Source organism: Mustelus asterias, chromosome 15, assembly GCF_964213995.1.
Source record: "Mustelus asterias chromosome 15, sMusAst1.hap1.1, whole genome shotgun sequence".
NCBI classification, from domain to species: Eukaryota; Metazoa; Chordata; class Chondrichthyes; order Carcharhiniformes; family Triakidae; genus Mustelus; species Mustelus asterias.
In genome coordinates this window covers 88710017-88725058 of record NC_135815.1, presented here as the reverse complement: position 1 = coordinate 88725058, position 15042 = coordinate 88710017, and the positions used below count along the sequence as shown (strand labels likewise).

Genomic DNA, 15042 nt, shown 5'->3' with positions numbered 1-15042 from the left:
TCCCACACTCCAAAAGACGTGCTGGTTTAGCATTGGCCATGCTAAATTCTCCCTCCGTGTACCCGAACAGGCGCCGGAGTGCGGTGACTTGGGGATTTTCACAGTAACTTCATTGCAGCGTTAATGTAAGCCTACTTGTGACACGAATAAATAAAAACAAACAAATTGTTCTTAAACCGAATGGACCTGCTGGGCCATTTAAGAGTCAACCTACATTCCTGTGGCTCTGGACTCACATGTAGACCAGACCGGGTAAGGACGGCAGATTTCCATCATTAAAGGACATTAATGAACCAGATTTTTACAACAATTGATGACAGTTGCCATGTCCATCATTGCTGAGGCTAGTTTTTATTAATTGAATTTAAATTCAACCTAATCCCATGCTGGGATTTGAACCCATGCCCTTAGAGCATTAGCCTGGGTCCCTGGTGACATTACCATTCGGCCATCCTCTCCACTGGCGAGTTGAGGTACAGAGTCGAGCTGAAAGAGTCCAATAATGAGACTGACAAATGTCCAGTCATTTTCCTACATTTAATTTTGGTGTTAAATAGGGGTGGCACGGTAGCACAGTGGTTAGCACTGCTGCCTCACAGCTCCAGGGTCCCGGGTTCGATTCCCGGCTTGGGTCATTGTCTGTGCGGAGTCTGCACATTCTCCCCGTGTCTGTGTGGGTTCCCTCCGGCTGCTCCGGTTTCCTCCCACGTGAAAGACATCCTGGTTAGGTTCATTGCTAAATTTTCCCTCAGTGTACCCGAACAGGTACCGGAGTGTGGCGACCACGGGATTTTCACGATAACTTCATTGCAGTGTTAATGTAAGTCTACTTGTGACACTAATAGAGTATAAGAGTTGCCGAATTATGTTACAGTTGTATAAAATGCTGGTTAGGCCACATTTGGAATACTGTGTCCAATTCTGATCGCCACACTACCAAAAGGTCGTGGATGCTTTGGGGAGGGTACAGAAAAGATTTACCAGGATGTTGCCTGGTATGGAGGGTATTAGCTATGAGGAGAGATTGAATAAATTGGGATTGTTCTCCCTGGAAAGGCTGAGGGGCGACCTGGTAGAAGTTTATAAAATTATGAGGGGGATAGATAGGGTGAACGGTTGGAAGCTTTTTCCCAGGGCAGAAATGACAATTACAAGGGGGGCACAAGTTCAAGATAAAGGGGGAAGAGGTTCAGTGGAGATGTGCGGGGGAACTTTTTTACACAGAGGGTGTTGGGGGTCTGTAATGCACTGCCAAGCGAGGTGGTTGAGGCAGATACGTTAGTGACATTTAAGACTTACCTGGATAGGTACATGAACAGGCGAGGTATGGAGGGGTACAGGCGGTTGGTCTAGATAGGACAATGTGATCGGCGCAGGCTTGGAGGGCCGAAGGGCCTGTTCCTGTGCTGTACTGTTCTTTGTTCTTTTGTTCTTTGTAACAAATGAACTTTAAACTTTAATTAAGTATGTTTGTGCTTTGCCAGATCCACTGTAAATCCACAGCAGAATCTACAGGTAAAGGTGGCCACACCTGCATTAGTCAGAGGAGCCGTGACTGAGAGGTAGAAACACAACCCAGACCAAGTTATACTGCTTGTTACAAAAATATTCCCTAAGCCTGGCACGGTCATTAGCTGCAAAGGTCACAAATCATAGAATCCCTACAGTGCAGAAGGAGGCCATTCGGTCCATCGAGTCTGCACCGACTACAATCCCACCCAGGCCCTATCCCCATAACCCCATGTATTTACCCTAGCTAGTTGCCCTGACACAAAGGGGCAATTTAGCGTGGCCAATTCATCTAACCCACACATCGTTGGACTGTGGGAGGAAACCGGAGCAACCCCACGCAGACACGGGGAGAACGTGCCAACTCCACACAGAGGGTCACCCGAGACCGGAATTGAACCCGGGTCCCTGGCGCTGTGAGGCAGCAGTGCTAACCACTGTGCCACAGAGCCGTCCAACTACTGTGCCATCCACGGTGCCCAGGTGAAAAATCTTCGTTGCTTTCAAAAACCTTCCAAGGGCCTGTACAAGGAAGTTGGCAGCAAGGCCAGGTATGTTGGCCAAAAGGTGGTAATGCAGGATAGGAGGCCAAAGGCGGAGCGTTTGTGGGCGGTTTTCATTCCAATGAAGCTCGATTCACCAGCGACCAGTCTCTCCCCGTCGATAACAAGAGGGGCTGAAGATACAACGGAATCCGTACTCACTTCATGATGAGAATGTAGACGGCGTACATTGAGATCAACACCAGAGACTCCCACCTGGTGAGGAAATTCACACAAAACCTGGGATTAATCTTTGCAAAGCAGCGAGAAACTGCTGGAATTCTGCAAACTGCAAAATATCCAGCAATTCCGAAAGGATAACAACACAACACTAAATCCCAGAGCAGATAGAGAGGGAATGGTCAGTGTGGCCGGAGAGAGGGAACGGTCAGTGTGGCCGGAGAGAGGGAACGGTCAGTGTGGCCGGAGAGAGGGAACGGTCAGTGTGGCTGGAGAGAGAGTGAACGGTCAGTGTGGCCGGAGAGAGTGAATGGTCAGTGTGGAGGGAGAGTGGGAATGGTCAGTGTGGAGGGAGAGAGTGAATGGTCAGTGTGGAGGGAGAGAGTGAATGGTCAGTGTGGATGGAGAGAGTGAATGGTCAATGTGGATGGAGAGAGGGAATGGTCAGTGTGGATGGAGAGAGTGAACGGTCAGTGTGGCTGGAGAGAGTGAACGGTCAGTGTGGATGGAGAGAGTGGACGGTCAGTGTGGATGGAGAGAGTGAACGGTCAGTGTGGATGGAGAGTGAATGGTCAGTGTGGATGGAGAGAGAGTGAACGGTCAGTGTGGCTGGAGAGAGTGAATGGTCAGCGTGGAGGGAGTGGATGGGCGGTCAGCGTGGAAGCGGTGGATGGATGGTCAGCATGGAGGGGGTGGATGTACAGTCGGTGTGGATGGAGAGAGTGAATGGTCAGTGTGGAGGGAGTGGATGGACGGTCAGTGTGGAGGGTGTGGTTGGACGGTCAGTGTGGAGGGAGTGGATGGACGGTCAGTGTGGAGGGGGTGGTTGGGCGGTCAGTGTGGAGAGGGTGGTTGGGCGGTCAGTGTGGAGGGGGTGGTTGGACGGTCAGTGTGGAGGGAGTGGATGGACGGTCAGTGTGGAGGGGGTGGATGGACGGTCAGTGTGGATGGAGTGGATGGGTGGTCAGTGTGGATGGAGAGAGTGAATGGTCAGTGTGGAGGGGGTGGATGGACGGTCAGTGTGGAGGGGGTGGTTGGACGGTCAGTGTGGAGGGAGTGGATGGATGGTCAGTGTGGACGGAGTGGATGGACGGTCAGTGTGGAGGGGGTGGTTGGACGGTCAGTGTGGAGAGAGTGGATGGACGGTCAGTGTGGAGGGAGTGGATGGACGGTCAGTGTGGAGGGGGTGGATGGACGGTAAGTGTGGAGGGAGTGGATGGGCGGTCAGTGTGGAGGGGGTGGATGGACGGTCAGTGTGGAGGGGGTGGTTGGGCGGTCAGTGTGGAGGGGGTGGTTGGACGGTCAGTGTGGAGAGAGTGGATGGACGGTCAGTGTGGAGGGAGTGGATGGGCGGTCAGTGTGGAGGGGGTGGATGGGCGGTCAGTGTGGAGGGGGTGGTTGGGCGGTCAGTGTGGAGGGAGTGTGGAGGGAGTGGATGGACGGTCAGTGTGGAGGGAGTGGATGGGCGGTCAGTGTGGAGGGGGTGGATGGACGGTCAGTGTGGAGGGGGTGGATGGACGGTCAGTGTGGAGGGAGTGGATGGACGGTCAGTGTGGAGGGGGTGGTTGGACGGTCAGTGTGGAGGGGGTGGTTGGACGGTCAGTGTGGAGGGGGTGGTTGGACGGTCAGTGTGGAGGGGGTGGTTGGACGGTCAGTGTGGAGGGGGTGGTTGGACGGTCAGTGTGGAGAGGTGGATGGATGGTCAGTGTGGAGGGGGTGGATGGATGGTCAGTGTGGAGGGAGTGGATGGATGGTCAGTGTGGAGGGGGTGGATGGATGGTCAGTGTGGAGGGAGTGGATGGGCGGTCAGTGTGGAGGGGGTGGATGGATGGTCAGTGTGGAGGGAGTGGATGGGCGGTCAGTGTGGAGGGGGTGGATGGACGGTCAGTGTGGAGGGGGTGGATGGACGATCAGTGTGGAGGGAGTGGATGGACGGTCAGTGTGGAGGGAGTGGATGGACGGTCAGTGTGGAGGGGGTGGATGGATGGTCAGTGTGGAGGGAGTGGATGGACGGTCAGTGTGGAGGGAGTGGATGGGTGGTCAGTGTGGAGGGAGTGGATGGACGGTCAGTGTGGAGGGGGTGGATGGACGGTCAGTGTGGAGGGAGTGGATGGGCGGTCAGTGTGGAGGGAGTGGATGGACGGTCAGTGTGGAGGGGGTGGATGGGCGGTCAGTGTGGAGGGAGTGGATGGGCGGTCAGTGTGGAGGGGGTGGTTGGATGGTCAGTGTGGAGGGAGTGGATGGATGGTCAGTGTGGAGGGGGTGGATGGATGGTCAGTGTGGAGGGAGTGGATGGACGGTCAGTGTGGAGGGGGTGGTTGGATGGTCAGTGTGGAGGGAGTGGATGGATGGTCAGTGTGGAGGGGGTGGATGGATGGTCAGTGTGGAGGGAGTGGATGGACGGTCAGTGTGGAGGGGGTGGATGGATGGTCAGTGTGGAGGGAGTGGATGGATGGTCAGTGTGGAGGGAGTGGATGGGCGGTCAGTGTGGAGGGAGTGGATGGATGGTCAGTGTGGAGGGAGTGGATGGGCGGTCAGTGTGGAGGGGGTGGATGGATGGTCAGTGTGGAGGGAGTGGATGGGCGGTCAGTGTGGAGGGGCTGGATGGGCGGTCAGTGTGGAGGGGGTGGTTGGGCGGTCAGTGTGGAGGGAGTGTGGAGGGAGTGGATGGACGGTCAGTGTGGAGGGAGTGGATGGGCGGTCAGTGTGGAGGGAGTGGATGGACGGTCAGTGTGGAGGGAGTGGATGGACGGTCAGTGTGGAGGGAGTGGATGGGCGGCCAGTGTGGAGGGGCTGGATGGGCGGTCAGTGTGAAGGGGGTGGTTGGGCGGTCAGTGTGGAGGGAGTGGATGGGCGGTCAGTGTGGAGGGAGTGGATGGACGGTCAGTGTGGAGGGAGTGGATGGACGGTCAGTGTGGAGGGAGTGGATGGGCGGTCAGTGTGGAGGGAGTGGATGGACGGTCAGTGTGGAGGGAGTGGATGGACGGTCAGTGTGGAGGGAGTGGATGGGCGGTCAGTGTGGAGGGGGTGGATGGACGGTCAGTGTGGAGGGTGTGGATGGACGGTCAGTGTGGAGGGGGTGGATGGACGGTCAGTGTGGAGGGGGTGGATGGACGGTCAGTGTGGAGGGGGTGGTTGGACGGTCAGTGTGGAGGGGGTGGTTGGACGGTCAGTGTGGAGGGGGTGGTTGGATGGTCAGTGTGGAGGGAGTGGATGGATGGTCAGTGTGGAGGGGGTGGATGGATGGTCAGTGTGGAGGGAGTGGATGGGCGGTCAGCGTGGAGGGGGTGGATGGATGGTCAGTGTGGAAGGGGTGGATGGATGGTCAGTGTGGAGGGAGTGGATGGGCGGTCAGTGTGGAGGGGGTGGATGATGGTCAGTGTGGAGGGAGTGGATGGGCGGTGAGTGTGGAGGGGGTGGTTGGACGGTCAGTGTGGAGGGAGTGGATGGGCGGTCAGTGTGGAGGGAGTGGATGGACGGTCAGTGTGGAGGGAGTGGATGGACGGTCAGTGTGGAGGGAGTGGATGGGCGGTCAGTGTGGAGGGGCTGGATGGGCGGTCAGTGTGGAGGGGGTGGTTGGGCGGTCAGTGTGGAGGGAGTGGATGGGCGGTCAGTGTGGAGGGAGTGGATGGGCGGTCAGTGTGGAGGGAGTGGATGGACGGTCAGTGTGGAGGGGGTGGATGGGCGGTCAGTGTGGAGGGGGTGGATGGATGGTCAGTGTGGAGGGAGTGGATGGACGGTCAGTGTGGAGGGAGTGGATGGGCGGTCAGTGTGGAGGGGGTGGTTGGATGGTCAGTGTGGAGGGAGTCGATGGACGGTCAGTGTGGAGGGAGTGGATGGACGGTCAGTGTGGAGGGGGTGGTTGGACGGTCAGTGTGGAGGGGGTGGTTGGACGGTCAGTGTGGAGGGGGTGGATGGGCGGTCAGTGTGGAGGGAGTGGATGGACGGTCAGTGTGGAGGGGGTGGATGGGCGGTCAGTGTGGAGGGGGTGGATGGATGGTCAGTGTGGAGGGAGTGGATGGACGGTCAGTGTGGAGGGAGTGGATGGGCGGTCAGTGTGGAGGGGGTGGTTGGATGGTCAGTGTGGAGGGAGTGGATGGATGGTCAGTGTGGAGGGGGTGGATGGATGGTCAGTGTGGAGGGAGTGGATGGACGGTCAGTGTGGAGGGGGTGGTTGGATGGTCAGTGTGGAGGGAGTGGATGGATGGTCAGTGTGGAGGGGGTGGATGGATGGGCGGTGTGGAGGGAGTGGATGGACGGTCAGTGTGGAGGGGGTGGATGGATTGTCAGTGTGGAGGGAGTGGATGGATGGTCAGTGTGGAGGGAGTGGATGGGCGGTCAGTGTGGAGGGATGGATGGGCGGTCAGTGTGGAGGGGGTGGATGGATGGTCAGTGTGGAGGGAGTGGATGGACGGTCAGTGTGGAGGGAGTGGATGGACGGTCAGTGTGGAGGGAGTGGATGGGCGGTCAGTCTGGAGGGGGTGGATGGACGGTCAGTGTGGAGGGAGTGGATGGACGGTCAGTGTGGAGGGAGTGGATGGACGGTCAGTGTGGAGGGAGTGGATGGACGGTCAGTGTGGAGGGAGTGGATGGGCGGTCAGTGAGTACAGAATGTCGATCGCTTTATTGCGGTTGGTGAGTATTTTATTTGTCGATCGAATCGACCATATTTGTGAGAGTGACGATTGTTGCAGAGACCCGGGCGGGCGGAATCTGTGTTTAAAACCATTTCCAATATTCATACAGATTGATTCTGTATCTTTATTGGGTGAGATTATTCAGTGTAACGGTGAATCAGGGACAGGCCTTACGTTAATGCGGAACATTTAACATCGGAGAAGTCGGATTGTTCAGTATTTTGAATAAAAGATACTCACCAAGAAACCTTTTCATCGTAAATAATCTGCAGAGAAAATTAACCAGTTACTGTTTGTAGAACTTAGCGTTTATCAGCACTGTTTCAATTTCAAATAAAGAAATTAAACACTCAATCCTCCAGAATAAAATCAGCACGAATTTAGGAATATATATTCAGCGGTAACATAAAGAGCATGAAGAAAGGAAAGTACAGCACAGGGTCAGGCCATTCGGCCCTCCAAGCCCGTGCTGATCATGATGCCCTAACTAAACTACAAATAAAAACCTTCTGCCCTTACTCAGTCCGTACCCCTCTATCCCCTCCCTATTCATGAACCCATCCAGATGCCTCTTAAATGTTGCTAATGTGCCTGCTTCCACCACCTCCTCTGGCAGCGCGTTCCAGGCACCCACCACTCTCTGCATGAAAAACCTCCCCCGCACATCTCCCTTAAACTTTCCCCCTCTCACCTTGAACCTGTGCCCTTCCCCGCGTCTCTGACTCTTCCACCCTGAGTAAAAGCCTCTGACTATCCACCCTGTCTGTGCCTCTCATCATTTTGTCAACCTCAGGTCTCCCCTCAGCCTAGTGAAAACAATCCTAGTTTATTCGGGCGGCACGGTAGCACAGTGGTGAGCACTGCTGCTTCACAGCTCCAGGGACCTGGGTTCGATTCCCGGCTCGGGTCACTGTCTGTGTGGAGTTTGCACATACTCCCCGTGTCTGCGTGGGTTTCCTCCGGGTGCTCCGGTTTCCTCCCACAGTCCAAAAATGTGCGGGTTAGGTTGATTGGCCGTGCTAAAATTGCCCCTTGGTGTCCTGAGATGTGTAGGTTAGAGGGATTAGCAGGTGGATATGGGGGTAGGGCCTGGGTGGGATTGTGGTCGGTGCAGACTCGATGGGCCGAATGGCCTCCTTCTGCACTGTAGGGATTCTATGATGATTTCTATGATTCAATCTCTCCTCATAGCCAACACCCTCGAGACCAGGCAACATCCTGGTGAACCTTCTTTGCACCCTCTCTAAAGCTTCCAAAGTGGGATTCGGGTTCAATTCCTGGTTTGGGTCACTGTCTGTGTGGAGTTTGCACATTCTCCCCGTGTCTGCGTGGGTTTCCTCTGGGTGCTGGTTAGGTGCATTGGCCATGATAAATTCTCCCTTAGTGTACCCGAACAGGCGCCGGAGTGTGGCATCTGGGGGATTTTCACAGTAACTTCATTGCAGTGTTAACGTAAGCCTACTGGTGGCACTAATAAATAGACTTATAAAAAAATCTTCAAAATCCCACCAGGGGTGAACGGTGGTAACATTCTGGGTGTTAATTTCATAGTTTTCCCTCAATATCAGTTCGTCACATCGTTGTACTTTTCATGGTGAAGGGATGATTGAATAGCCTCATGTTGACAGATGTAAATCAGAGTGTGACTGTCAGTCCTTCCTGTGTGGAGACTGAGTTACAACAGCCCTGACGGATTGCAACTGAACCATTTTCTGCAACTCCACAAACTCTTGCAGGAATGAAGAATAACCACCAGATGGCGGTCAAACCCCAAACATATCAGGCACACTTACAAAGTTGAGGCTTTTAATCTCTCCAGCGACTGGCTTACATAACGGAGTTCCAGATGGGCTTAGCAGAAGTATGCAACATAGAAACTAGAAGCAGGAGTAGGCCATTCGGCCCTTCAAGCCTGTTCTGCCATTCATTTTGATCATCAAATTCAATATTCTGATTTCCCCCTTCTTCCCCATATCCCTTGATCCCTTTAGCCCCAAGAACTATATCTAATTTCTTCTTGAAATCACACAACGTTTTGGCCTCAACTGCTTTCTGTGGTAGTGAATTCCACACATTCACCACCCTCTGGGTGAAGAAATGTTTCAGTTCTAAGAGGTTTATCTCTTATCCTCAAACTATGACCCCTAGTTCTGGACCCCCCCCCCCACCATTGGGAACATTCTTTCTGAATCTACCCTGTCTAACCCTGTTAGTATTTTATGAGTTTCTATGAGATCCCCTCTCACTCTTCTAAACTCCAGTGAATACAATCCTAACCGACTTATTCTCTCCTCATATGACAGACCTGCCATCCCAGGAATCAGCCTGGTAAACCTTCGCTGTACTCCCTCTATAGCAAGGACATCCTTCCTCAGATAAGGACACCAAAACTGCACACAATACTCCAGGTGTGGCCTCACCACCGCCCAATACAATTGCAGTGAAACATCTCTATTCCTATACTCTAATCCTCTCACTATGAAGGCCAAGATACAGTGTTTAGCACTGCTGCCTCACAGTGCCAGGGACCCAGGTTCGATTCCTGGCTTGGGTCACTGTCTGTGCGGAGTCTGCACGTTCTCCCCGTGTCTGCGTGGGTTTCCTCCGGGTGCTCCGGTTTCCTCCCATAGTCTGAAAGACATGCTGGTTGGGTGCATTGGCCGTGCTAAATTCTCCCTCAGTGTACCTGAACAGGCGCTGGAGTGTGGGGACTAGGGGATTTTCACAGTAACTTCATTGCAGTGTTAATGTAAGCCTACTTGTGACTAATAAATAAACTTTTACTTTATTTGCTTTCTTTACTGCCTGCGTTAGGTCACTGACGACGATGATCTTGTGTGCTCGAGTTGTTTGAGGGATTGAGGTCTCTGAGCTCTCTCTGCCGTCCCTGCGTTAGCTGATCAGTTGCTTTCATTACCATTGCACTTGACGCCGAGGGCTCGCGTAAGGCCTCCCACCTTGCACCCCACTCACAATCGAAGCTGCTGTAATACGTCCTCGGAGGCAGAAGTCCCTTCCCCAAAATCCCTTTATTTACAAGTCTGACAACAGCATACAGAGGGCTTTCAGTTAGCAGTCTCCACTCGGAGTCCCAGAGGAACTGACACGCCTGGTTCAGTACAAAGCAGGAGGCTCCCTGATTGGCCCATCATTTGGGTCCTTAATCAGGGAGTTCATATTCTAACAGGCCCACCTCAATTGCCTGAGTAAAATCATTACAGCTGCCCGTGTCATAACTCACACGTGGTCCCGTTTGCATGTTGCCCCAGCACTCATTACAAAATGGCTGCCAACCTGACGACTCTGCAATTTTAAAATGCTCACCCTTCATTTTGAATGGGGAAGGTGCGGGGTTCCAGGGACAGAGTGGGGGAGAGGGCCTGAGTAAGATGCTCTGTCAGAGAGTTGTTGCAGACTCTTTATTTATTAGTCACAAGTTGGCTTACATTAACACTGCAATGAAGTTACTGTGAAAATCCCCTAGTCGCCACACTCCGGCACCTGTTCGGGTACACTGAGGGAGAATTTAGCACAACCAATCCACCTAACGTCTTTGGACACTAAGGGATAATCTAGCATGGCCAATCCACCTAACCTGCACATCCTTTGGCACTGTGGGAGGAAACCGGAGCACCCGGAGGAAACCCACGTAGACACGGGGAGAACGTACAGACTCCACACAGACTGTGACCCAAGCCGGGAATCGAACCCGGGTCCCTGGCGCTGTGAGGCAGCAGTGCTAACCACTGTGCCACCGTGTCGCTTCAATTCAATGGGCGAAATGGCCTCCTTCTGCACTCTCAGGGATTCTATGTCACCCATCCTTGCTGGAGTGTAACCGCTGTGGACATGGCAGAGGCCGGCATTCCCCAATCCGCCAGATTTCATCGTGCAAACATGCACTAGCACCGCTCTACGCAGCTTCATGTCAGCGAACCACTTTATTCAGATCCAAAGCTAAATATTTGGATTACTGAGATTCACTGCGTCAATCTCAGCGATTCATCTTGGTGTGAATCATCAGTGCTTTAAGGAGCTTCAAAAGTACATAGCAGAAAATTAATTAATCATAGAATCCCTACAGTGCAGAAGGAGGCCATTTGGCCCATCGAGTCTGCACTGACAATAATTCCACCCAGGCCTCATCCCCATAACCCCAAGTATATACCGTGCTAAGCCCCCTGACACTAAGGGAGAATTGAGCATGGCCAATGCACCTAACCTGTGACATGGTAGCACAGTGGTTAGCACTGCTGCCTCACAGCGCCAGGAACCCGGGTTCGATTCCCGGGTTGGGTGACTGTCTGTGTGGAGTTTGCACGTTCTCCCTGTGTCTGCGTGGGTTTCCTCCGGGTGCTCCGGTTTCCTCCCACAGCACGAAAGACGTGCGGGTTAGGTGGGTTGGCCATGCTAAATCGCCCCTTAGTGTCAGGGGGACTAGCTAATGCATGGAGTTATGGGATTAGGGCCTGGGTGGGGTTATGGTCGGTGCAGACTCGATGGGCCGAATGGCCTCCTTCTGCACTGTAGCTTCTATGATCTTTGGACTGTGGGAGGAAACCGGAGCACCCGGAGGAAACCCATGCGGACACGTTGGCTTACATTAACACTGCAATGAAGTTACTGTGAAAATCCCCTAGTCGCCACACTCCGGCGCCTGTTCGGGTACACTGAGGGAGAATTTAGCACAACCAATCCACCTAACGTCTTTGGACACTAAGGGATAATCTAGCATGGCCAATCCACCTAACCTGCACATCTTTTGGACTGTGGGAGGAAACTGGAGCACCCGGAGGAAGCCCACGCAGACACGGGGAGAATGTGCAAACTCCGCACAGACAGTGACCCGAGCCGGGAATCGTACCTGGGTCCCTGGCGCTCTGAGGCAGCAGCGCTAACCACTGCGCCACCGTGCCGCTCTATACCACACATTACATAGAAACAGACGCATGGGCACTCCCAGTTTCTGTCGCCAGATCCCTCTACCACAAAAATGTCGTCCTAATCCTTTTTTGCCTGCCCAGTTTCGACATCACCATATTCCCCCTTCCTGTCAAACACAGATCCAACCTGTTGTTAACTGATTACAGGGGCTGGAAAATTGTACTGTGCCGTCTGCCACGGGAATTGGAGCGGGCGACGGGCAGACAATGGGAAGGTCTCTCGAGCTCGGGTGGGATATTACGGTTTCGGGATAAGCGGGGCTGCAAAATCCCGGCCCATCGCCTTGGGTTCAGTGACCAACAGCCCCACCAGTCTCAGTGTAAAAAGATCTATCACGCAATAGCCTTCATTTCTTAATCCGATATCTACGTCCCTCCGTTACAGATCCCTCAAGCACTGGGAACAACCGACCCTGTCTCATTCCCGGTATCATTTTAAATGCCTGCGGGAAATCAATCCGCAATCTCCTCGATCCAAGTGAAAATCTCCCGTTCTGTTCCGATTTGAGAGCCAAGCTCCCAGGCCACAGAGTCTTGGGAGGCGGGAGCGGGACATTGTAATAATTCCCCACCCCCCCCCCTACACATCCATTTGTCCGAGATTCTTCCGGAATAATTCCAGTGCATCCAAACGTGAACAGGGTTAAAATGAAGTCCTGACAGGGGCGGCATGGTAGCACAGTGGTTAGCACTGCTGCTTCACAGCTCCAGGGTCCCGGGTTCAATTCCCGGCTCGGGTCACTGTCTGTGTGGAGTTTGCACATTCTCCCCGTGTCTGCGTGGGTTTCCTCCGGGTGCTCCGGTTTCCTCCCACAGTCCAAAGATGTGCGGGTTAGGTTGATTGGCCAGGTTAAAAAAATTACCCCTTAGAGTCCTGAGATGCGTAGGTTAGAGGGATTCGCGGGTAAATATGTGGGGGTAGGGCCTGGGTGGGATTGTGGTCGGTGCAGACTCGATGGGCCGAATGGCCTCCTTCCGCACTGTAGGGTTTCTATGATTCTATGACACTTCAGCCCTGAGGCACTCAGCTGGAATCTACAGAGAGTAACTGCAACAGGCGAAGGTTCAATTTATTGACAAGTCCACAACGGTTGCTTTCACCCGCTGCGGCTTTGAGGGAGGCTCGGTTGCGCAAGGAAAGCCAAAAATAGAACCCGATTGCCAATTCAATTTACAGCAAATGTGTGGAGGCTTGCCGCATGACAGACTGGCAAGATAACTTGAGTGTGTCAGCCAGAACTGCTGGAGCTGTGTCACAGTGCGTTAGCAATCGTCTTCTAAGGTAGAAAGAGCAATCGGAACACAATCCAATACCCAGTCCTGAGCTGGATGGCACCAGTTAACGGAACATCAAACCGCAGAGAGGCAGAGCGAGGGGACAAAGATCAAGCCCGTTTACCATTTCCCAGGCAAATTTAAACGGCATCGAATGTAATTTTTTCTGGGATTTTGTTTTCATGCCTTACCGTGTAAAAAGGTGACAGATGTAAAGAGTGAGGAATACTCTTGATATCAGTACAAAGAGCAGAGACAGTAAAGTGGCCGGACCTTCAGGGGACGTAGAAAGGTTTCTAGAACAAGAGGTCACAGGTATAGGTTGCGAGGAGGATTTAACTGTGAGATTTAACATTGGGATGAGGAGGAACTACTTCTTGCCGTGGGGAGGGAGGGGGGGTGAATTTATGGAACTTGCTGCCCCATAGCGCGGTGGAGTCTGAATTGTTGATTGGTTTCAAGAGGGGGATACATATATTTCTAATAAATAAAGGGATAAGGGGATTGGGGAATGGATAAGGAGGTGGATTTGAGATCAACATAGAACATAGAACATAGAACATTACAGCGCAGAACAGGCCCTTCGGCCCACGATGTTGCACCGACCAGTTAAAAAAAAACTGTGACCCTCCAACCTAAACCAATTTCTTTTCGTCCATGAACCTATCTACGGATCTCTTAAACGCCCCCAAACTAGGCGCATTTACAACTGATGCTGGCAGGGCATTCCAATCCCTCACCACCCTCTGGGTAAAGAACCTACCCCTGACATCGGTTCTATAACTACCCCCCCTCAATTTAAAGCCATGCCCCCTCGTGCTGGATTTCTCCATCAGAGGAAAAAGGCTATCACTATCCACCCTATCTAAACCTCTAATCATCTTATATGTTTCAATAAGATCCCCTCTTAGCCGCCGCCTTTCCAGCGAAAACAATCCCAAATCCCTCAGCCTCTCCTCATAGGATCTCCCCTCCATACCAGGCAACATCCTGGTAAACCTCCTCTGCACCCTCTCCAAAGCCTCCACATCCTTCCTGTAATGTGGGGACCAGAACTGCACACAGTACTCCAAGTGCGGCCGCACCAGAGTTGTGTACAGTTGCAACATAACGCTACGACTCCTAAATTCAATCCCCCTACCAATAAACGCCAAGACACCATATGCCTTCTTAACAACCTTATCTACTTGATTCCCAACTTTCAGGGATCTATGCACACATACACCTAGATCCCTCTGCTCCTCCACACTATTCAAAGTCCTCCCGTTAGCCCTATACTCAACACATCTGTTATTCCTACCAAAGTGAATTACCTCACACTTCTCCGCATTAAACTCCATCCGCCACCTCTCGGCCCAACTTTGCAACCTGTCTAAGTCTTCCTGCAAACTACGACACCCTTCCTCACTGTCTACCACACCACCGACTTTGGTGTCATCAGCAAATTTGCTAATCCACCCAACTATACCCTCATCCAGATCATTAATAAATATTACAAACAGCAGTGGCCCCAAAACAGATCCCTGAGGTACACCACTTGTAACCGCACTCCATGATGAATATTTACTATCAACCACCACCCTCTGTTTCCTATCCGCTAGCCAATTCCTGATCCAATTTCCTAGATCACCCCCAATCCCATACATCTGCATTTTCTGCAGAAGCCTACCATGGTGAACCTTATCAAACGCCTTACTAAAATCCATATATACCACGTCCACTGCCTTGCCCCCATCCACCTCCTTGGTCACTTTCTCAAAAAACTCAATAAGGTTAGTAAGGCACGACCTACCTGCCACAAAACCATGCTGACTATCACCTATCAATTCATTACTCTCCAAATAACTATAAATCCTATCCCTTATAATTTTTTCCAACATCTTGCCGACAACAGAAGTGAGACTCACCGGTCTATAATTCCCGGGGAAGTCTCTGTTCCCCTTCTTAAACAATGGG

The 15042-nt window shown here is 52.7% G+C and overlaps 1 protein-coding gene across 1 annotated transcript in view; it reads right to left on the bottom strand.

Moving 5' to 3' along the window:
* The window catches only part of slc24a3 (solute carrier family 24 member 3), a 365303-nt gene that overhangs the window by 31192 nt on the left and 319069 nt on the right, over window positions 1-15042 (bottom strand). The window contains exons 8-9 of the mRNA XM_078230308.1: window positions 7109-7134; window positions 2214-2267 (exon numbers count right to left, since the gene is read on the bottom strand). Of these exons, the coding sequence (XP_078086434.1) occupies window positions 2214-2267; window positions 7109-7134 (80 nt within the window). The remainder of the gene's footprint in view (window positions 1-2213; window positions 2268-7108; window positions 7135-15042) is intronic.